The sequence below is a fragment of the Microchirus variegatus genome, assembly GCF_963457635.1.
Source record: "Microchirus variegatus genome assembly, chromosome: 16".
In the NCBI taxonomy this organism is placed as follows: domain Eukaryota; kingdom Metazoa; phylum Chordata; class Actinopteri; order Pleuronectiformes; family Soleidae; genus Microchirus; species Microchirus variegatus.
In genome coordinates, this window is record NC_139817.1 from 5,800,715 (window position 1) to 5,823,951 (window position 23,237).

At 43.5% G+C, this 23,237-nt stretch overlaps 1 protein-coding gene across 1 annotated transcript in view; it reads left to right on the top strand.

Moving 5' to 3' along the window:
- Positions 1-22,799, top strand: part of sytl5 (synaptotagmin-like 5) — a 43,345-nt gene extending 20,546 nt beyond the window's left edge. Inside the window, exons 2-18 of the mRNA XM_083902918.1 lie at positions 1,515-1,852; positions 2,583-2,798; positions 3,248-3,360; positions 3,855-3,972; positions 4,436-4,579; positions 5,533-5,641; positions 5,751-5,880; positions 10,080-10,183; positions 10,792-10,887; positions 14,776-14,841; positions 17,321-17,499; positions 18,164-18,266; positions 18,913-19,074; positions 19,167-19,275; positions 20,542-20,680; positions 20,780-20,988; positions 21,777-22,799. Coding sequence (XP_083759044.1) covers positions 1,731-1,852; positions 2,583-2,798; positions 3,248-3,360; positions 3,855-3,972; positions 4,436-4,579; positions 5,533-5,641; positions 5,751-5,880; positions 10,080-10,183; positions 10,792-10,887; positions 14,776-14,841; positions 17,321-17,499; positions 18,164-18,266; positions 18,913-19,074; positions 19,167-19,275; positions 20,542-20,680; positions 20,780-20,988; positions 21,777-21,922 — 2,265 coding nt within the window. The 5' untranslated portion in view covers positions 1,515-1,730 and the 3' untranslated portion in view covers positions 21,923-22,799. The remainder of the gene's footprint in view (positions 1-1,514; positions 1,853-2,582; positions 2,799-3,247; positions 3,361-3,854; positions 3,973-4,435; positions 4,580-5,532; positions 5,642-5,750; positions 5,881-10,079; positions 10,184-10,791; positions 10,888-14,775; positions 14,842-17,320; positions 17,500-18,163; positions 18,267-18,912; positions 19,075-19,166; positions 19,276-20,541; positions 20,681-20,779; positions 20,989-21,776) is intronic.
- Positions 22,800-23,237: the final 438 nt, after the last annotated feature.

The following is a 23,237-nucleotide window of genomic DNA, read 5'->3' on the forward strand; positions in this document are numbered from 1 at the left end:
AAGACTATTGATACCAGGGCACTACGACGATTGATACCAGGGCCTTAAGATGATTTATACCCGGGCACTAAGACTATTGATACCAGGGCACTACGACGATTGATACCAGAGCCTTAAGATGCTTGATACCAGGGCCCTAAGACGATTAATACCAGGGCCTTAAGATGCTTGATACCAGGGCCCTAAGACGATTAATACCAGGGCCCTAAGACAAATGATACCAGGGCCTTAAGACGCTTGATACCCAGGCCTTAAGACGATTGATACCCGGGCCTTAAGACGATTGATACCCGGGACTTAAGACGATTGATACCAGGGCCCTAAGACGATTGATACCAGGGCCTTAAGACGATTGATACCAGGGCCCTAAGACGATTAATACCAGGGCCTTAAGACGATTGATACCAGGGCCTTTAGATGATTGATACCAGGGACTTAAGACGATTGATACCAGGGCCTTTAGACAAAAAAAACACTGTGTGTGTGGAAAATAATGTAGAAACACTGGCAGTGTAATTACTTAAAAGTCCAGAGAGGGCGATACCGGAGCTTTCAGTAAAAGGCTGAAAAATAACCTACACTTTTTAGCATTTTAGCATCCAAATCAATAATCTCACAACCCAGTGTCTGTGAATAACTAACTATCTCATTTAGCAGCCGTTTTCAGCAGCTAATGGACAGACATTTTCGTCCCCAAAGACTAAGAATAATGGCTGACGGAGAAGCATCTACCAGATGAAGCTGATGTAGCAACGGTTGTGTCATGCAGGTGTGCAGGTAATTAGTACAAGTCTTGTTTGAGTGTATCGTGGGGCGATGGAGCTTGTGCTAATGGAAGCTGAGAAATGTGGATGGTGAATGTCAGACTTTAAGCTTAATCAGGAGGCTATTAAGCAGCTGTGGAGCTGCCAAACATCACTACAGTCACTTTTGCTTCCCTGGTTTTATTCTTGCAAATCATTATCTGTGTTTACTTTTTCCCCAGTGTTAACCTGGTCGCTACTGGCAATTAGGTCCTAATTTGTGCTGGATGTTGCATTCTGGACGGAATCCAGGACTCATTAGGAGCATCATTTTAATACCGATCTTTTTTTTATTTTAAAATATATCCACTTAGAGTACGTCACGTGATCCCTGCACTGAATATGTCACATTCTGGAGGAATGGAAGATAAAGCGGTAGAAGATGAATGGATGGATGGTTGGTTTTAACTGGGGCTGAATGTTGTATGGGCTCATGAAACCAAATATTCCAAAAAGATTTACTCCTCAACATTTACTCACCACCCCCTTCTATAGCAAACAACGGGGAAGAGAAGGAACAATCAAGCTGCAGCTGTTTCTGCACCGTCCCCCTGTTGATGCTTATTGTGAATGTTGAATATTAATGAATAATTCTCCGTTTGTTTCACGGTGATAGGTTTGTTTAGGTTTTTAAATATAGCACCTTCTGTTTACTGTTGTATTTGGATGTAATTTACCAACTTTTCGTCATGTCTGTGTGATCTTTTCTAGGTCCCTGAACGGGGGTCACCTCTGGTCAGGTTTCTTCAGAATCGGAAGATTGGTGGAGTCAACACTGGGATGTTCTGGCTATGTTTACACTAAAAGAACAACAGCCGCCCAACCGTTAGCCGAAGAGAAACTGGAGCGCCTCGTGGTCATAATGTAGTTTTCCCCCCTCATGTTACACCACTGTCGCTGGTCAGTTGTGATTGTCGGAGTCTAACAATGGAGGAGGAGGCCATGGAGGATCTGAACCTCGCCTTTCTGCTGGAACATGAGCGAGAAATGATCTTGAAGGTGCTGCAGAAAGACGAGAAGCTGAGGAAACGGGAGGAGAAGAGGATACGGTGAGGCCACTTAACGCTCGTCAGATTAAAACCACACGAGAAGATAATTGGCCAGATCATGGGTACCTTCTGATTTTAGATTGATTTGAACAGATTATTTGGCCAAATTATCCTGTAGTGTAATAGAGATGCAATTGTAACGTCATCTGCGTACTTTTGAATTTTTTTGACTAGTTTCTGTGAGATCCCAAGTCCCTGGAATCTCCTCCCTAAATCGCGTTGTCCTGCGTCTTGACCGCACGGTCTAGTTTGTGTTTTCTCAGGATTAGAACATTGAAAAGCCGTCTCCCAAATCCTCAAACTGTGGTGCAGGCTTGAGTCTATGTTATCCTAAGATTGTCTTTGCTTGATTCACTCACAGTTAGAGAGCATTTTTTTCCTGACTGCAAACTGAATTCCATAGAGAAAAGCTGCATTTTTTAGCTTGTGGGGAAACACAGCTTCTGGTCGACTGCTGCATTGTTTGGTAAGTTTGTGTAATTTAAGTAAAGTTTAACTAAAGGATTTCACACCCTGAAGTTAAAAAAAAAAAAAACTGGATGGAGGCAGCAGTGGATCAACAAGTCCTTCCCGCTCTGATGTAAAATCGCTATCTTTCTCTCTGGACTTTGGGTATGTGGGTATTGAGCGAGGTTACAAACTTTATTTTCCAGTGAGATGAAGCAGCAAACATGTCTTACAACTAAGTATTTTGTGCAGTGGCTAAAATCAGTTGAATTTCGATTTGCAGGAAGCTGAAAAATGAGCTCCTCGAGATCAGGCGAAAAGGCACCCGTCGGCTCGAGGACCTCGGGGAGCGAGAGTGCGCTCGCTGCTTGAAAACCTTTGGCCTGATCTTCGACCGCGGCGATCTGTGCGAGGAGTGTCAGCTGCGCGTCTGCAACGAGTGCCGCATCCCCAACCCCAAAGGCCGCCAGTGGAAGTGCAACGTTTGTGCCAAGATCTCGTAAGTGCGACGCAGCCCGCGGGGGGAAACCTGAAATCATTGTTCGGTGTTTTAGTGGAAGACGAGTGGGTCCAGATGGTTTGGATTAGATGGCAAATGACACCACAGCTGGAACGTCTCCAAAAGCCTGAAGGGGGAAAACAAAAATTCTGTTCTGCAGCATCTTTTTTTAATGATTTTTTTTTTATTTGCTATGCTAATTAGCTCAGGAAAATGTTGTTTTTTCGAAAGATATTAAAGGACTAACACCAATTGAAGACTGATTTGAAAATGAGGCGTGTCCCATTTGTAACCCTAACCCTAGTTGTGGTGTCGCCATGACAACTGGCAGCAAACGTAATTTTAATCACTAGTCTGAACTCTTACATACAGTTCTTACGTACAGATTGATGTGAATCTTACATTATGTTTTATTTTTGCTGTAACTCCGCCCACCTGTGTGTCTGCAGGGAGCTGAAGGTGGTGACAGGAGAGTGGTTCCTGGAGGAACGGTCCAAACGCTTCGATCAGGGGGGTCCGTGCACTGACGTGATCAAACAGACAATCATGAGCAGCCCGATCAGTGAGTTTGACGTCTGACGTACCGTTAAAAAAAAAACCTGCCATTTCCGCCCTCTCCACTGCCAAAGTGTGTCCCATTTTTTCTGTCCATACGATAAATATCCAAGATGGATGGCAAATTCAAAATGGCCGACTTCCTGTTGAGTCGAGGCCATGGTCTCGATGTACTTTTTTGTTCGTCTTGGGCTATTAAAGGTTCCCACCAAGTTTCATGAAATTCGGAGCAACTTAATCTTGGCGTGCTCGATCCAGGTTTCACCTCAGGGGGGCACTATAGAGTTTCGGCCCCTAGCATTCGTAGCTTGGGCCCTAATTAGAAATAAATCTGGAAACTGAGTTGGACATCTGACGTCCCATTTCTGTCCTCTCCACTGCCGAATTCTGGACGTAGTCTCCGATAAATCTGGACAGTGGAAGTGTGCTCTGTGAATGCAGCGTGCAATATAATGATTGCATTCATTGGATTTTTTTGTTTTGTCTCGCTTTCATCAAAAGTCACGGCCAAATCCTCGTCAGAGAACCTCTTGGCCAACGCCGAGCGGGAGACGTCCGACTCCCCGAGATCCAGCAGGAGCACGGCGCTCAGCTCTGTGGACGACGCCAAGAGGAAGCGGTGAGCGAGTCGTGTCGTCTTTGTTCGTGCAAACACTGCGCTGTATACACTCGCCTCTGTTTACTTTTAGTAAACGATGTCACGATGGTGGAAAAAGGCAAACGCGAGAGTGAACGCAGCGTAAACTCACCTGCAGTGTGTTGAAGGTTCACTTCAGCACAAAAGGCTTCAGAGAAGACGTAGACACTCATTTGATTTCTGAGACCCTGAGTGCTTTTAAAAAAAAAAAAAAATACATTTGTAAAAAAAAAAGGCAGCACAGCAGTAATTGAATTGTGCCGGTTAATATCAGCACATCTTGGCTGTACTCTAATGGCCCCTGAAGGCATCACGGCGTTTCAGGGGGGTGAAAAAAGAAGCTAAATGGACTAAAAGCAGATGAAATCTGATAAAGAAGCAGCTGTTTTAGTGTGTGTGAGTGATGCCTGCTGACTGATTTCTCTGTGTGTGTGTGTGTGTGTAGAAGGATGAAGGTGGATAAGAAGGGAAACCGACTCGCCTTGAAGGCCGGAAATGGAGTGGACGCCGCGAGCGTCAAATCTGCCTCGGACGGAGACGCGCAGAGTGTCCGGAGCGCTCGCTCGGCTCCGAGTCCGCGTTCAAACAGGTCTACGTCCACTCTCAATTTATTCAATTATCTCAAGGCACTTCACGTGGCGAGGTCGAGACCTGAACAATTATTATAAGGAGAGAGGAAAAAACGCCATTATAACCAGAGTTATAGGAGAGAAGATAAGGGGGCGAAGGAGCGTTTGAATTGTTGTGTTTATTTAAATAGTCACATTTTAGGATCATGGCTCCGTGTTCTGAGCTCCTGCCATCACATGAGCACGGACAGATGCACTTGTTTCATACATGACAGATGGCCCGAGGCGATGTTATTCATCTCTGAGCGTCTCTGCCAATACTGACATGTGTTTTATTGCAATTATTGTCCGACTGTCATTCAGTTTTTTTTTGATTTCTTAGCAGGAAGAAAAATTGATCAAATGGACAATATTTAATATGAACATGGACACATTGCCATATATTTATTTATTTGTTAATGTACACTTATTTAAAGGAAAACCTTCAATAAAAGCTAAAAGGGGGAAAAAAAACTCAAAAGTTCTATAGTTGGTTCATTAAAATAGGATAAACTTTGACATTAAAAACATGGTAGTGTATTCATTGGTAATGGGGTTAATTCATACATTCACTTGATCCTACACTCAATAAAAACATCACCATTACTATTATTTCATAAATGATAATGGAAGCTGGTACAAGTTGTCCATATGCTAAATATCCAAGATGGACGGCAAATTCCAAAATGGCCGACTTCCTGTTGAGTTGAGGCCATGGTCTCAATGTACTTTTTTGTCTGTCTTTGGCTATTAAAGGTTCCCACCAAGTTTCATGAAATTCGGAGCAACTTAATCTTGGCGTGCTCCATCCAGGTTTCACCTCAGGGGGGCACTATAGAGTAGAGTTTCGGGCCCCTAGCATTCGTAGCTCGGGCCCTCATTAGAAACAAATCTGGAAACTGGACCTTTAAACCGATCCCTGTCTGTGTTCCAGAGGAGGCGTCGTGGCCCAGGAGTCATCGGGGACGCCGACCCTGCTCAACAACCTACGATCGCAAACCCCGGACAGATCGTCCACATCCAGCAACGGCCGGAGGGTCAGGGTCAGCAAATCATACACACACACACACACACAGAAGAACAGTGATGGAGATCATGTTAATGTAAATTAATATTTTTTTGGGCATGGCGGGGGTTTGTGTTTGCTAACAGCCTGATGGAGCTGAAAGCGTCGCCAGTTTACACTCCAGTGACAGCACATCTGAGAAGAGAGCTGGTCGCCACAGGACCAACTCTGGCACGCCGGTCATTTCTGTGTCACGGGCGTCGACCGTCTCGTCAGGTAAAACGTCCTCCAGGGCTCCCGTGGGTCCTTGGAATCCTTGAAAGTTTGTGAATTTGGGGGGGGGGGGGAATAGAAATGCGGTCATTGAAAGTGTGCAGAAAAGAAGTTAAGTTGATATTTATGTAAACCGGACAACTTCCTTCATCGTAAAGTAGCCAGGATTATGTCAAAGAGTTGCTCGATTTGCTGCTAGTCAGTTGTATTGAAACGTAGTGCGCTAAGTAGTGTAGATAGCGAGTACATAGCGAGCTACTTAGTGCCGTAGCACGTAACGTAGTGCCGTAGCGCGTTACGTAATGCGCTATGTTACATAGTGCCGCAGTGTGTAGATAGCGAGTACATAGCTCGTTACGTAGTGCTGTAACGCGTTGCATAGTGCCGTAGTGTGTAGATGGCAAGTATGTAGCGCGTTGTGTAGGGCTGTAGTGTGTAGATATCGAGTACCTAGCGCGTTACGTAGTGCCGTAGCGTGTTGCGTAGTGCCGTAGCGCGTTGCGTAGTGCCGTAGCACATTACGTAGTGCCGTAGTGTGTAGATAGCGAGTACATAGCCCGTTACATAGTGCCGTAGTGTGTAGATAGCGAGTTACATAGCGCGTTACGTAGTGCCGTAGCGCGTTACATAGTGCCGTAGTGTGTAGATAGCGAGTTACATATCGCGCTACGTAGTGCCGTAGTGCGTTACGTAGTGCCGTAGTGTGTAGATAGCGAGTTACATAGTGCGTTACGTAGTGCCGTATTGTGTAGATATCGAGTACATAGCACGTTACGTAGTGCCGTAGCGCGTTACATAGTGCCGTAGTGTGTAGATAGCGAGTTACATATCGCGTTACGTAGTGCCGTATTGTCTAGATATCGAGTACATAGCACGTTACGTAGTGCCGTAGCGCGTTACATAGTGCCGCAGTGTGTAGATAGCGAGTACATAGCTCGTTACGTAGTGCTGTAACGCGTTGCATAGTGCCGTAGTGTGTAGATGGCAAGTATGTAGCGCGTTGTGTAGGGCTGTAGTGTGTAGATATCGAGTACCTAGCGCGTTACGTAGTGCCGTAGCGTGTTGCGTAGTGCCGTAGCGCGTTGCGTAGTGCCGTAGCACATTACGTAGTGCCGTAGTGTGTAGATAGCGAGTACATAGCCCGTTACATAGTGCCGTAGTGTGTAGATAGCGAGTTACATAGCGCGTTACGTAGTGCCGTAGCGCGTTACATAGTGCCGTAGTGTGTAGATAGCGAGTTACATATCGCGCTACGTAGTGCCGTAGTGCGTTACGTAGTGCCGTAGTGTGTAGATAGCGAGTTACATAGTGCGTTACGTAGTGCCGTATTGTGTAGATATCGAGTACATAGCACGTTACGTAGTGCCGTAGCGCGTTACATAGTGCCGTAGTGTGTAGATAGCGAGTTACATATCGCGTTACGTAGTGCCGTATTGTCTAGATATCGAGTACATAGCACGTTACGTAGTGCCGTAGCGCGTTACATAGTGCCGTAGTGTGTAGATAGCGAGTTACATATCGCGTTACGTAGTGCCGTAGTGTGTAGATAGCGAGTACTTATCGCGTTACGTAGTGTGTAGATAGCGAGTACCTAGCGCGTTACGTAGTGCGGTAGTGTGTAGATATCGAGTACATAGCACGTTACGTAGTGCCGTAGCGAGTTACATAGTGCTGTAGTGTGTAGATGGCGAGTACATCGCGAGTTACATATCGCGTTACGTAGTGTGTAGATAGCGAGTACCTAGCGCGTTACGTAGTGCGGTAGTGTGTAGATATCGAGTACATAGCACGTTACGTAGTGCCGTAGCGCGTTACCTAGTGCCGTAGTGTGTAGATGGCGAGTACTTATCGCGTTACGTAGTGTGTAGATAGCGAGTACCTAGCGCATTGCGTAGTGCCGTAGTGTGTAGATATCGCTTACATAGTGCATTACTTAGTGCCATAGCGAGTTACGTAGTTCAGTAGCGTGCTGCGTAGTGCTGTGGCGTGTTACGTAGTGCCGTATCGCGTTACACAGCGTGTATGTAGTGCCGAAAAAGTTGCCAAATACGATGACAAAGTCACCAAGTTCTTTGCTCTGTTGGCTTCGTGATAAGGTATTTTCTTTCCTTTACTCTGGCTCGGTCGATTCTGTCTCCGCCGTTGACGTGAGATTCCATGCAAAAACAATGAGCGAGCAAGACGGAGCCAATGAGGCTCACCTAAGGAAATGACAAAGACTGACTTTGTCCAAGACCCCAAGGACAATCACCTGTCCAGATGCAGAGCTCGCTGCAAATCAATAAAAGCAGACGTCATGGGTGAAGCATCTCTAACAAGTTGCCCTCCCATCTTAATTTTTTTCATTCAGTCCTTGAACTTGAGGGAATTGTTCCTTTAAAAAGTCTTTAAAAAGCCCTTGAATTATTTGATGGTGTGGGAAACCCTGGTCCTCACAACCCGAGCTTCTTCTTTCTTTCCCACCACCAATGAAACAACTTGGCGCCTGCTGTCTCACAGCTTCGCAGCTCTCACACAAACATTTCAGTTTCCCCGAGTCACAGTTTGACAAATGTGCTAGAGGCAGCGCTTTCGCATGAGAGGTGACGTGAGACAGAATAATCAGAGTGGTGCAGAAACACTGCGCTCACACACACACAGACGGCTAAGTGTCTTGTAAGAGACAAAATTGTTTCGTCCTCCAGATGTCAGGTCTGCACGAATTACAGCGTTGACTTACGCTCGCCATCACTCTCGGCCGCACACTCCATTTTTTAAAAGTATAATCACCTGCAGTTTGTCTCCGTCTCAGACTCTTTATCTTGGCAGGTAGCAGCTGCTAAGAAGTGAGTAAGTGGCCCTGCTTAGTGTCATTAACTGGAAAGACGCTGCTGTAGAATGTCAATAGTTGTTTTCTGTAATTCCACTTAATCCCCACTATCGCTTGTACAATTTTCAGCTCGTGCTGTAATCTCATGCTGTTTGTGCCACGCTGGAACGTTTTCAGCATGTTGGAAATTTCGACGATTGCAGTCACCAACGGCCAATCAGAGAGCAGCATTGGGCGATGGTGGCTGATGATTACCACAGCGCTTCGTTAGCGAGAAGCAGGAGATGGAGAAAAAGAGAGCATCAAAAAATAAATAAAACATCACAGGCGCCACTGCTGCAACAACTGTGCAGTGGCCAAAGAGATAATTAAGCCTGGTTTTTCACATTATTATTCCTTGTGTTAGTTTTCATGTACTGTTCATGTACTTATCACTTTTCCATTATAGAGTTCTATCACGGCTCTTTCAATTAGTGATAGTTACCTGGTACCCGTTGCTTTTTTCAGTACGTCCTCTGGCGAGGTTTCAAACGAGCTGAGCCGATACTGAAATGTGACGTCGACGGTCTGACGGCCACCGATAGTGCTGTAGCGCGTTACGTAGTGCCGTAGTGTGTAGATATTGAGTAGTGCATTACGTAGCGCGTTACGTAGTACATACAGCGCGTACGTAGCAGATTACGTAGGGACGTAACCTGTTAAGTAGCGCGTACGTAGCAGGTTATGTAGTGCCGTAGCGTGTTGCGCGCATCACGTAGTGTTACGTAGCACGTTACGCAGTGTGTTACGTAGTGTGTTACGTAGTGTGTTGCATAGCGAGTTACGTAGTGTGTTGCATAGCGAGTTACGTAGTGTGTTGTGTATCGCGTTACGTAGTGTGTTGCATAGCGAGTTACGTAGTGTGTTGCGTAGCGCGTTACGTAGTGTGTTACGTAGAGCGTTACGTAGTGTGTTGCGTAGCGCATAACAAAGTGCCGCAGCGTGTTACGTAGTGACGTAGCGGGTTACATAGTGCCGTAGTGTGTAGATAGCGAGTACATAGCATGTTACGCAGTGCCGTATCACGTTACGTAGTACCGTAGTGTGTTCATAGTGTCGTATTGCGCTACGTAGCGGGGGTTACCTAGTACCGTAGCGCGTTACATCATATGGAAATGGCTGGTTTGTGTAGTCAAATAAATATTGAAAGGAGGAAATTAGCTCCTTTATATTGTCATTCTTTCGTCTTCAGAAGTGGGTCCATATACAAAAAGTACTGATTTAGAGGACTTCTTAAACACACTGAGATGCGTGACTTGCATTTTACGTGCATATAAAATTGAATTTGATGTTATTATTATTATCATCATTATTACACACATTTATTCTTCTCTCTCTTCTCTCCCTGCACCAGATCACAGTCGCTCAGAAATGGACTTGTCAGTTCCCGGTTCTGAACCCAGCAGTGAGGAAGCCCTGAGTCTCAGAAGCCGATCGGTGCCCGGACTCAATGACACGGTAAGCAGCACCAGTCCTTCCCTTCAAACCCAATTACAGCGGGAATGTTTGAGTGTGAAACGTGCAGAGACAGTTCGATTTTTTCCCGCTCCGCACGGCTACTACACTCTCCTGCGTGTCCACATCGAGCTCCCGCATCTGCGTTTGAGCGTCAGTAGACGTGGACTTGAATGTTAATTTCCCCTCAGAGCTCACTTTTAAAGAGCACGAGGTGCAACGGCCGCAGGCCGTAAACAGGTGGAGGGACGCGGCGGTCACTGTCGGACTGCCTACGTCTTTTGTGTTTACTCGGTATGTGTTTGCGCTCGCAGCTCAGGAGCACAAACACAGAGTCGGAGAACCCAGGAAATTAAAGCACTCCCTCATTAACGCTAATAATCTAACTGTAAACCTAATGACGGTTTGTGTTTTTTTTGTTCGTGATAAACAAATTACCATGCTGTGTCCTGACTTGTCAGATTAAATTAATGGACGCCGGCTGAATAATCCACCCACACACAAACCCGCACTTCCCAGATGTCGTCTCTTCCCCTCTCTCTCTCTCTCTCTCTCTCTCTCTCTCTCTCTCTCTCTTTCCTTTGATTAAATCGGAATACTTTCATCCGCAGGAGTTTTCCGAGGACGACGCGGAGGAGGACATCGACGCGCTGTTGTCCGCTCACAGCAAGAACGTGCGGCGGAGTCTCAGCAACGCCGTGTCAACGGTAACGCCCCCCCCTGCAAACAAAGCCACAGCACAAACACGAATAGGAGACTTGCATTCTGGGAAGTCATTGTATGCTCACGGAAAGCACAAACACGGACACCGTGTGTACAGTGTGTGTGTGTGGCCTCACCTGAAGTATGAGTCAGGACTGTGTGCTCTGGGGTTGACAGTGTCAACAAAGCGTGAGCTGTGGAGTTGTCACAAGCGCTTGTTCAACACAGAGCAACACGTAGAAGCCTGTGTTGTTTTGTCATGCGATATTGGGGAAATTTTATCGCTTTATATACGAGAACAAAAACATTCATTGGACTTAAACAATAGTCACGCACACGGTTAGATAATAGCTGGTGAATAACAGTGTAGTAGTGTAGTAGTATTATCTGAAACTTGACCTAGATACTAGATAGACTCCAAATAAATGCTAATATAGTGTAAATACTGCAGGGTTCATTTAACTGTTATTGCCGAGCTGGAAGTTGCATGAGAAATAAGATGGTGTTCTGATAATATTCTCCGTCATCAAAAGTTATTATCACACTATTACCATTATTGTTACCGTACTTTAATGTAAAGTGTTGTCTTTTGCAATACTACGGACCTTTTTACACGTAATGTTCACACTCTGACATGGAAGAACAAACCCCCCACAGACAACTACAACTTAGCCTGACTGAAAATCCAGTTATTCAAATGGCCTAGACGATTGTCTTACTTCACAATTTCATGCACTCAACTTAGTCAACAAAGTAAATCCACCTCCGTTCCTCTAGGGGGCGATACACATCATTTTAGTGTGTTAGTATCAGGCAGTTTTCAGTTTGGCATGCCGGTAGTTTTTTTTTATGTATAAAATATACTTTTTTTTAAAGTTGTCAGAGCATAAATTTGTCTCCCCATAAGTCAAAACATTACCGGGCTACGTAACGTACTACGTAATACACTTTGTATCGCGCTACAAAACACACTACATGGCGACGTAGCGCACAACATAGGCTATGTAACGGGCTACGTAACGCACCATGTATCGCACTACGTAACTCACTACATAGGCTATGTGACAGGCTACATAAGGTACTAGGTAACACACTACATGGCTACGTAACACACCATGTATCGCACTACGTAACACACTACATAGGCTACGTACCACACTACATAGGCTACGTAACGCACCATGTATCGCACTGTGTAACTCACTACATAGGCTATGTAACAGGCTACATAAGGTGCTACGTAACACACTACATGGCTACGTAACGCACCATGTATCGCACTACGTAACACACTACATAGGCTACGAACCACACTACATAGGCTACGTGACGCACCATGTATTGCACTACGTAACTCACTACATGGCTACGTAACGCACCATGTATCGCACTACGTAACACACTACATAGGCTACGAACCACACTACATAGGCTACGTGACGCACCATGTATCGCACTACGTAACTCACTACATGGCTACGTAACGCACCATGTATCGCACTACGTAACACACTACATAGGCTACGAACCACACTACATAGGCTACGTAACGCACCATGTATCGCACTACGTAACGCACTACGTAGGCTATGTAACAGGCTACATAAGGTACTACGTAACACACTACATGGCTACGTAACGCACCATGTATCGCACTACGTAACACGCTACAAAGGCTACGAAACACACTACATAGGCTACGTAACGCACCATGTATTGCACTACATAGGCTATGTAACAGGCTTCAAAGCGCACTACGTAATACACTACATAGGCTATATAACGCGCCACGTAACGCAATACGTAACGCACCATGTATCGCACTACGTAACACACTACATAGGCTACGTAACGCACCATGTACCACACTACGGAACACACTTTATAGGCTACGTAACGCACTACGTAGCGCACTGCGTAACACACTACATAGGCTATGTAACGCGCTACGTAACGCAATACGTAATACACCATGTATCGCACTTTCTTCTGTCGTCAGCGCTCTGTGTTTGTCTCACTGTCTGTGTGTGTGCGAGCGTGTAATGTGAGTGTAAGTGCATAGGTAAACAGAAAAGACAGACGGAGCGTCCCGTCACATTTGTTATGTCATCTCAGAGCAGGCGTCACCGTCCTGCTGCTGGTGTCGTATAAATGGACGTGGAAAGGAAGTGTAGGGGGATTTTTTTTATGCAAATAAATCTGTTGTTGAACGGCGCTCTAATATCCTCTGCCCACTTACATGATTCATGTCACTGCGGTGCTTTGTGTGGATGATGATGAAAGCGCCACTGAAGTGGCGTCAGTGTCATCGACTCTAGTGCAATGTCCTCCATCTGTTAGATCGCGTATCTCCAGCTTTAGAGGCACCTTTTACTTGCGTTGCACTGATTCAGTTTTTACTGCTGAATTGAACGAGAGCGACAGAAATGCATCGTTGAGTCATGGTCTGGGAAAAGAGGAGGCAAAAATAACAATGCCAAACGCATATTTGACTAGTCGCTGTTAGCAATACATACCGCTAACAATGCTCTAGAGCGTAATTTGCACACTCAAACATTGAAGCCAGATGTAATGATGTAATGGGAAAGTTGTGTTTTCTGCTGATGAGAGGGTTTGTGAGGTTGCGCCAACTTTCCGAGTTGGAAATCTAACTTCAGGGGGCATTCTACTTAAAACTTCCAATTGGGAACTCGGAAATTCCCACTTGCAACTACATCTGGAACGCAAGATGAAGGGACACGAGTGTTGGGGGTGATGTCTGACAGAAGGAGAGCAGCAAAAGTGAAGGAGAATGTCTCTCTTTTAAAGAGAACCCTTTAAAACCCCTTTCCTGAATAAAGGGTTTCAAAAGGGTTCTTGTTGGAACCCTCCAAAAGGGTTCCAGGTGGAATCAAAAAGGGTTCTCCTATGAGCACAAGCCGAAGAACCTTATATGGTTCTACTTTGCACCTTTATTTCAAAGAGTGCATAAGACTTTACAGAAAATCAAACGTATATAAAGTTTTCTGGTTCTCATGAGGACGCCAAATTGGAAGTAAAAACCACATTAAATAGCCACCAGGGGGCGTCTCCGCTGGCTACATAAAGAATTCCATTTGAATAGAAGTTTCTGGAAAATGTAGTTTCTGCTTTGAACCTTAAGAACAAGATCAAGTAAAACATTTTCCTGGAGAGTTAATGATCTCAAAGGCCAGTTTCATGATGTCACATTTCAAAAAATGTGTTTCCATTGAGAGGGAAATTGATATGTCCAAGAGTAGCCTGGTTGCAGAACGTTCCGAAAATGACCAAACTCATCATTCATGTTTGTACTCGTATCTCTGAAAAGCTGGAAACTAGAAAAGGATCAACCCGAAATCTCAAGTCTGTGAAGATTCTCAGTCGTCCAGGTCTCAGCCTCCCTGATAACGAACGTGAAACGTCTTCCATCCCCGGGTACTGATCCTCAGTTTTGTTGCCTGAAGCTAAAATGAATATTTATCGGAAAAAGTCAAATTTTGATATCGGGGGTAAACGATCCATCTCTCTATACTTCCTTCTTTCTTTCTTTCACTCTTGTATGTACGTGTGGGTCCAGTGTGTTGATTTCACAGCTGATTCCAGATGAGTTGTAATCTCTCTCTCTCTCTCTCTCTCTCTCTCTCTCTCTCTCTCTCTCTCTCTCTCTCTCGGTTCCATCCGATAATCACCATGGCAACCGTGGTGTAATGTGGTTTCTGGGGCTGTGCTGCTTTTGCGGCTTCTCCTCGGGGGCTGGTGGGGTGGAGGATGGGGGGTTCTGTTGCTCGGGGTCTGCCTCTATCACTAACACATCAGAGAGCTCAGATGTCACTCCCTTTTTTCCTTTCCTTCCTTCCTTCCTTTCCTTCCTTACTCTCTCTTTCTATCTCCAGTCTTCCACTCCTGGCTCTGAGAGAAAGTGGGGTTACCTGAATGTCCTCGACTCGGACGCTGAGACTGTAAGTCTCCACCTCTTCCACGTTACAAGCCATATATACAGTGTATATATATATATATATATATACACAGTATATATACATATATAACATTTGGCCTGACCGTTCCTGTATGTTCGTGTTTGTGCTCATTCCGTCTGTTTCCATTAAGTCCAAACCAGTCACGTTTAAATCCCAGTGGCCGCCTGCAGGAAATAAACGAGTTACACTTTCCAGTAAAACACACAAACACAGGAGCAAAGCGAGGATCAATTTTGTTTCGTTTTTTTTTTTTTTTAACTTCTGTTTCCCCTGGACGGGTTTTATCATTAGCAGCTGATTTAAAAGCAGTTACACGTCGTCCTTCCTGCAGCAGCAGCAGTTTCACGTTTAATTACAATGTTGTCTCTGACATTGTTATTTTTTGTTGTTTTTCCAAGTCTTTTAATCCTGACGTGATGAGCGAGTTCCTCTCCTCAGTCACAGTGTGTGTTTTTTTATGCATCACCTATTTATTCTTTGGATTATAAACTCCCCGTTTTTTCTTGTTCCTTTATTTAAAGGTGCATTATGTAATAGATCTAAAGCAACTGGCCGTAAAATCCTCCTAATATGTCACAGAGACTCAGGAATAATGTTCATATAACAAACTGAACTCACCAACAACAACAGTACAGCCAGAATATTTGCATTAAAAAAAAATATTTTGCAGACTGCAAATCATGTTTATGTTTTTAAAATCATGTTTTGGCATGTGGCGCCACCTACCTTTGTCTAGCAATCATTGCAGTCAGTAGAGTCTCCGCTGCCGAGCAACCCACGGGTTGCCAGTTAGGTCTGAGCTACAATGGCGGAGAAAAGGAAACCTCAAAAGACCTCAGTGTTTTGAATTTGGGTGTAGTAACCGTTTTTGGCCACATTCTTACATATGGCGCCTTTAAATCTACGGATTACTTGAAACGGCTTAAAATGTCCACGTAGTTCTTACTTCTTCGTTTCTTCTCGTTACGTGCAGCATTTAAAAATCACATTTTCAAGGGTGCAATACAGGTATACGTACCACTAGAGGGCACAAATGGTGTGCATTCAGGAGGAGGGGTATAAATAAGAGCAAAAAGAAGAAAATAAGTCATAATTGTAGCCGTGCAATTATATTTTCCCTCTTCTTCTTCTTCACTTGTGATTTTGTTTGAAGCTGTGGCTTCGACCTGGAGACTGTGATTATCTTTGTTTTTTTGGCAACAACAAGAAGAGGAGTTGTTGTTTTTTTTTAACTGTTAAACGTCATCGTCTCAAAGCTGTTTCAGACCAGAAGGTGGAAGAAAAATAATTGATGCAGCAGTCGCTCATTTTCCATTTCACCCTTTAACCCTCGCATTTATACAAGAAACAGTGTACGTGCATCACCTGAGAGAAATACTGAAGCTCTGTTGCATGTTTTATACGCTGTAACTTCCCCCAAAAATGATGTATTGTTGCTTTCTGCACCATAATCGTAGAGGATATTGGGGCTATAATGTGACTTAGGCGACGTATGAGTGAATTAATGTTTTAATCTAACACACCGTGCACAGATTACATGTTTACCTATTATTATTATTACAGTTTTAAAAGATCTAGCATATTAAGAGGCTGAAAAAAGAGGCGTATTTGATTATTTTATCATAAAATTTGATATTATGCATCTTTTCACATTTTTTAGCAAAAGTGTTTTATTCTTTATTTTTTTGTTAAAATGCAGCCTTTTAGGATTAATTTAATTGTTTTGGTGTTCTACAATAGACTTTGTAAGTAAAATAATATACTGTATTTTAAGATTTTCGAATTTTAAAGGTGCATTATGTAATAAATCTAAAGAATAAAATCCTCCTAATATGTCACAGAGACTCAGGAATAATGTTCATATAACAAACTGAACTCACCAACAACAACAGTACAGACAAAATATTTGCATTAAAAAAAAATATTTTGCAGACTGCAAATCATGTTTATGTTTTGAAATCATGTTTTTGCATGTGGCGCCACCCACCGCCGTCTACCAATCATTGCAGTCAGTAGAGTCTCAGCTGCCGAGCAACCACGGGTTGCCAGTTACGTCAGAAAACGAAACATAGAAAAACTCGGTATTTTGAATTTGAATGCAGTAACCGTTTTGGCCACATTCTTACATATGGCGCCTTTAATTAATACAATTACTATTCTACTAGACAAAGACAGCCTTGTTTGGGCGTCATTATGTCATTAAATGTTTATTGTCTTTATCCACAGAAAGCTTCAGGAAGTTTCTCTAAAATCTCAGCGTTAACGGACATATTTGAGTCTAATTTGATTTATTTTTCCACAATAAAATACACAAAAAAATAACACTTTTTAACACAAAAGGATCAGCCATTTAAATCCATTCCATTCTTCATTAAAGGTGCAAATGACCACCGTATTATTTCCTCAAACTCCTTTATTCGTCCTTTTAACCCCGTTGTGTGCTTCTCTGACGCTCTAACAGAGCAGCATCAACAGCATGATGAGCATGTACAGCGACACCGGTGACTACGGCAACGCCAGGGTGAGCGGCGAGATCCTGCTCAACATCAACTACAGCTACAAGACGGGCGCGCTCAACGTCCACGTCAAAGAGTGCCACAATCTGGCAACCGGAGACGAGAGGAGGCAACGCACCGACGCGTAAGAGCCAGCGCACGCACACTTTACACCAGTATCACATCGAAAGAGTTCTTAGACGCGTTTTTGTTGTGTAATACTACGTTAAAGTTATTAAAGATTTGATTTAGAATGGAATAATTCTGCTCGCAAATAACAGACGACAAAAACAACACAATTATGATATTATGCTAACATTTTAAGTCCTTAACATTTGAGCTTTTAATGTTTTTACTGCCTGAATTTAATTTATTTTTATTGCACTTTGCAGCCCTTTTAACCATGTACTGTTCAAATGAAACAATAAAAACACATTAAAATAATTTTAAATAACAGTAAATTTCAAAATAAGAGTAAAAAGTGAAACTCCACACTGAGGAAATTCAAAGGTGGACAAGTATATAAAAAAATAAAAATTCCAAGACAAAATGGCAATAGAACAGACTGTAAAATACTAAAATAACATTAAATATTTATATATATATTGTTCGGAGGTTCACATAAAAATGTGCAGTTGCTTAATTCAGACTGAAAAATCCTGTTTCCTGCACATAAAATGACAGATTTAATGTCTTATTGTGGCATAAAATGGTTAATACAAACGTTTGGCACTATTTTCTGTTGTTTTGACAATAAAAAAACATAAAACTATTATCAGTATAAATGCTGTGTTTTCTGCGTCTCGCAGCTACGTGAAGACTTACCTGCTGCCCGACACGACGCGACAGAGCAAGAGGAAGACGAGGGTGAAGGCCAACACCATCAACCCGGTGTTCAACGAGAACCTGAGGGTCAGTGTCTGAGTACTGGGAAAAACGGCATAATCTGAGTAAAATAAGACGAATCATTCATCAACGCCAAATCATGTACGTCTTAAAAGAGCTTCAAAAACATTGCAGATCGTCTCAAATCCTTATTTGGGTGAATAGTTAAATTAGGGCTGCCCAAAGTGGGCCTTGTGGCCCACCAAAGAGTTTCTTTTAGCCAATCAGGTAAATATACAGGTATATATTCGAATTACTATACTTTAATACAATGGAGTTTCAGTATTTTGGGCTGTGAATGTGGTAACTGAGGCAGAAAGCTTGAAAAATATGCTTTAATACAGTGTTTCCCAACCCTGGTCCTCACGGAACGCGGCCATGCCATGTTTTAGATGTTTTAGATGTTGCCCAAACATTCTTTTTTTGATTTTTCTTTTTTTTAACAAAAGTTGAAACATTACAACAAATTTCTTGATGTTTCAATTATCCCTGTTTTGCTTTTATTGTTCTTTTGCTTGTTTTTTTGGCTCTTTTATTGTTTTCTTGTGTTTGCTTTGCCTGCCATGAAGTTGTTATTTTTGCTGTGTAGGTTTTTGCAAATGTTCCTCATCATTTAAGCCATTTTTATTGATGAACTAAATAAACGTATTTCCCCGTTCCTCACGCGCTCCAGTACGTCATCAGCCACTCGCAGCTGGAGACCCGGACCCTGCAGGTCTCCGTGTGGCACCACGACAGGTTCGGACACAACAACTTCCTGGGGGAAGTGGAGCTGGCGTTCGACAACTGCGACCTGGATTCCCAGATGGAGGAGTGGTACGCTCTGCAGCCAAAGGTAGTTATCCGCAAATCAAGTGTTACGCATAACAAGAAGAAGAAGAAGAAGAAGAAGTGTGTGTCAGAGTGTGTGTGTGTGTGTGTGTGTAGGTGGAGAGCAGCATCGACACCACAGTGCAGTATAAAGGAGAACTGACCGTCGTGTTGAAGTACATCCCTGCGGAGAAGAGTCTCGCGCCGCCTCTGGACCAAGTGCAAGGTACGTTCATACCCTGATATATCAGCGATTTTCCACAACACAGTTCCAGCACGGCTCGACTCTACTCGTTTTTTTTTACTTTTCCAATCGCGGTGATACCTGGTATTCTTTTGTAGTACCTGCTCTGTCGAGGTTCCAGGCTAGCTGAATCAAAATATGTATATACAGAGGCAGATTTTATTTAATTAGTGTTTAAATAGTTATTTCGCGTCAACGTTGGTGCACAACGCGTTTCCATGGCGACTAACCGCCGCGTGACGTCATGTTTACATGACTCTGGATTGTCATGCTAGTAATGCTAAACTTTAAAAACAGAGGCACACATACGCAGTACACAGGTACGCTGGTTATTTGTAGCGCTGCTCTTTTCGTATAAATAAATAATAATAAACAGACCGCTCGAGTTCCACTGTAGGCGCGCTAACGGCGCTAAAGGAGCTAACGGAGCTAACTGGTAAATGGCATGTAAACTTGACGTCACATAAACATGATGTCATGCGCGTCTTTTTCCGTCAGTTTTCATGGAAACGTGTCATGCGTTAACGTGCGTTAACGTTGACGCGCGTTAACGTTGACGCGTTAAACTTTAAACTATACATTCTTAGATTTCAATTGTCTGTTATGAAAAGAGAAGTATTAGTATTATTTTATTATTATTAGTAGTAGTTTTAGTTAAAAAAAACAAAAACTGATCACTTTTAAAAGAATAAACTAGCGTTGGGCACGTTAACGGCGTTAGCGGCGTCAACGATAACGCGCGTTGGTTTCCACGACCAGAAAAAGACGTGCCTGACGTCATGTTTAAGTGACTCCCGATTGTTAAAATAATTCTCTAAAGTAACTGTTTACCTGTTAGCTGCGTTAGCTCCTTTAGCGCCGTTAGCGCGCCTACAGTCTAACTGGAGCGCTCTGTTTATTAAAGGAAAAGAGCAGCGCTACAAATAACCAGCGTACCTGTGTACTGCGCATCTGCCTAAAGTTTAGCGTTACTAATAAACATTATACATGCATTTCTCATGTATTATACTAAAGAGAAATGACATAAATGAATACATTTCCATTCTTTTTAAGTATTGACTGTACCTCTTAGGAACCTGAGTGTTTGTATGTTGTTGTTTAAACATGAGCTCACATCATTACCATGTGCGTAAAGCAGGCGTGTTTGTTTTTCTTGTGTTTCTAATGACGTTATGTACTCATGTTGATCGAGTGTGTGTGTGTGTGTGTGTGTGTGTGTGTGTGTGTGTGTTTCCCGTCACTTCTCAGTGAAGAAAAGCTTCCTGAAAAGCAAGAGGTCGAGCAACTTCACGCTCCCTAAAGGCGGAATGGTGGAGCTGCTGGTTAAAGGAGCCAAAAGCCTAACTGCCGTCAAGTCCGGAGGGATTTCTGATCCGTTTGTGAAAGGGTGAGATGTTCCGCAAATGTTCCAAAACGTGCGATGTCACAAAGACATGGAAATAAAGTTTAAAAAAAAAAAAAAAAATTGCTTTTCTTGTCATCCCAGGTACCTGCTTCCTGACAACAACAAGTCGACCAAGCACAAGACGGCGGTGGAGCGGCGCACCGTGAACCCTCAGTGGAACCACACCTTCACCTACTGCGGTCTTCAGCCCGGAGACCTCAACAGCGTCTGCCTGGAGCTCACCGTGTGGGACAAAGAGACCATGGGCAGCAACGTCTTCCTGGGAGGAGTCAGACTCGGCGCCGGTACAGGTGAGTCACAGTTAGCCCAGGGTTCTCAAACTGCGGTACGCGGAGCTTCCTCTGGTGGTACGTGGAGGAAAATCGGAAATGCCGTTTTTATTTTATTCTGATACCTGTAACCTGATGTATTTGCTCTTTTTTTGTCCTAAAACAAAGAAAAAACAGCAAATACCAGCAGATGGCAGTGTTTCTGCAAGTTACAGAAACACTTCTCGACTTTGTTTTCAAGTAAAATGCTGCATATTCTACGTTTAATATTTTTGCTTTTAAGGGCTTACTCCAAAGTTTCTTGCGGAATTTTTGGGGAATTTTTGACGCAAGAAAAAATGGCCAAAATTGCGTTAAATTCAAAATGTTGGATTTTTCTATCGTGTCCAAGTTGGTACACTTGTTGCTCTCATGATTCCGAACAAAATTCCAATGTACTTCCATTAGCTCCGCCCACCCAGAAGTCAGCCATTTTGGAAAAACAAAAAACGGCGCTAAAGGAGCTAACCTAGCTAACGGAGCTAACTGGTAAACGGCATGTAAACATGACTTGAACAAAAACCGCTAGTCTACGCATTTGAACAAACTCGTCCTAGCACGTTAGCTAGCCACATCAAACTTGGTCCATATGTTCTCGATGAGTAAATGATTAAAAGTTGTTAAAGGAGAAAGGAAAACTACTTTGAAATTCCCCTTTGTGAAAGCTTTAACGCAAACAGAACTACGTGAAATATCTGTCCTATGAGCGGTACCTAGTTCTTCTATTTTTAGAACGACGGATCTAAACCATTTGTTTGTCTCCCCCGAAGGCAAAAGCTACAACAACGACGTCGACTGGATGGACTCATTCGGGGAGGAGCAGCAGCTTTGGCAGCGCATGATCGAAAGCCCCGAGGTTCCTCACGAGTGTACGCTGATGCTGCGATCGAGCATGCGCAGCAGGTTGTACACATGAGCCGGACTCAAAGCACAGATATTATATATAGAGGGGACGAAGAAAAAAAAAAAAGGGTCCTTTTTAGTCCAGATCTCTCCTCGTCTGTCCAGAACCGCCAACCATGCCTTACACCCTCATCCACATGTGTCTCGCTGCTCCGCAAAGCGTCGTCTCGACCAAACACTGCTGTTTACCGCTGTATATGAAAATAACATACATGTATGTAGGTTATAATGCGAAATATAAGCACACGACGGTGCCGCTCCCGACGTCTGTCCCTGTGATTCTCGTACTAGAGTAAGGTCGTCGACGAAGGCACTGATTAATAAGGTAGTGACGTAAAAAACATTCCCCAGAGCTGCATCCTGGTACGAAGCAACGCGACCGCGCTGGCGTTTGTTGCCACGCTGACAGCTGTAGACGGAGGTGGAAAGTGACTGGATAGGTTTTTCTGTATCAGGGTTCTCACCGGTCCTTGAAATCCTTGAAAGTTTGTGTAAATCGTCCACCTAAATAGACAAGGATCATTCAAAGTGCTTGATTGAATTTCGTGCAAGAAAGAAGTTGATATTTAGGTCAACGTCTCCCTGGTTTGTTACGACGCCACCTACTGTTCCAACGTGATGCCTGGGAAATGCAAATTCCAAGATCTCTGTCTCACCAAAGAAAAGTTTGCAAGAGTTTGTCCAAGATCCCAAGGACAATCACTTGTCCAGACGCAGAGCATTTCTGCAAATCAATAAAAGATGGACGCCATCAGGGGGCGAAGACGCTCTTATTAAGCTGCGTCGGCACATTCGGTCCTTGAATTTGAGGAGAATTGGTCCTGGAAAGTCCTAGAAAATCCCTTGAAGGAACCGTGATTAATGTTTTAATCATTACCATTATCTTTAAATGTGGCCCTGCTAAGTTATGGCGCTGTATTGTGGTCAGAAAGGGCATCATTAGTTTACGTTTTTTTGATATAACTAGCACACAATTTCTCAACTTTATGGTCATAGCGACCTTTGAGCACAAAATTTTATTTTAATTTTATCTTTGTGTATCAGTTGACGTTTGTGTCAAATTTTTAAGAAACACGGCGCTGAATTATCACGTTAGCAAGAATAGTACGGATGAACCCAGCACATTGTATTTTACAGGGGCATTAAAAGCCGCTTTCTTTGCGAATTTCAAGCGGAGTTTGATATATTTGAAGAGCATTTTGCCCTGAGCGACCACTCATTTTATACCCTTTGTCTGCATTAGTCACTTTAGCTTGACTTGGCTAACTTCAGTAGTAGTTAGCTCAGTGGTCTCAGTCTCTGACCAACTTTTTGAGGGAAAAAGCAAC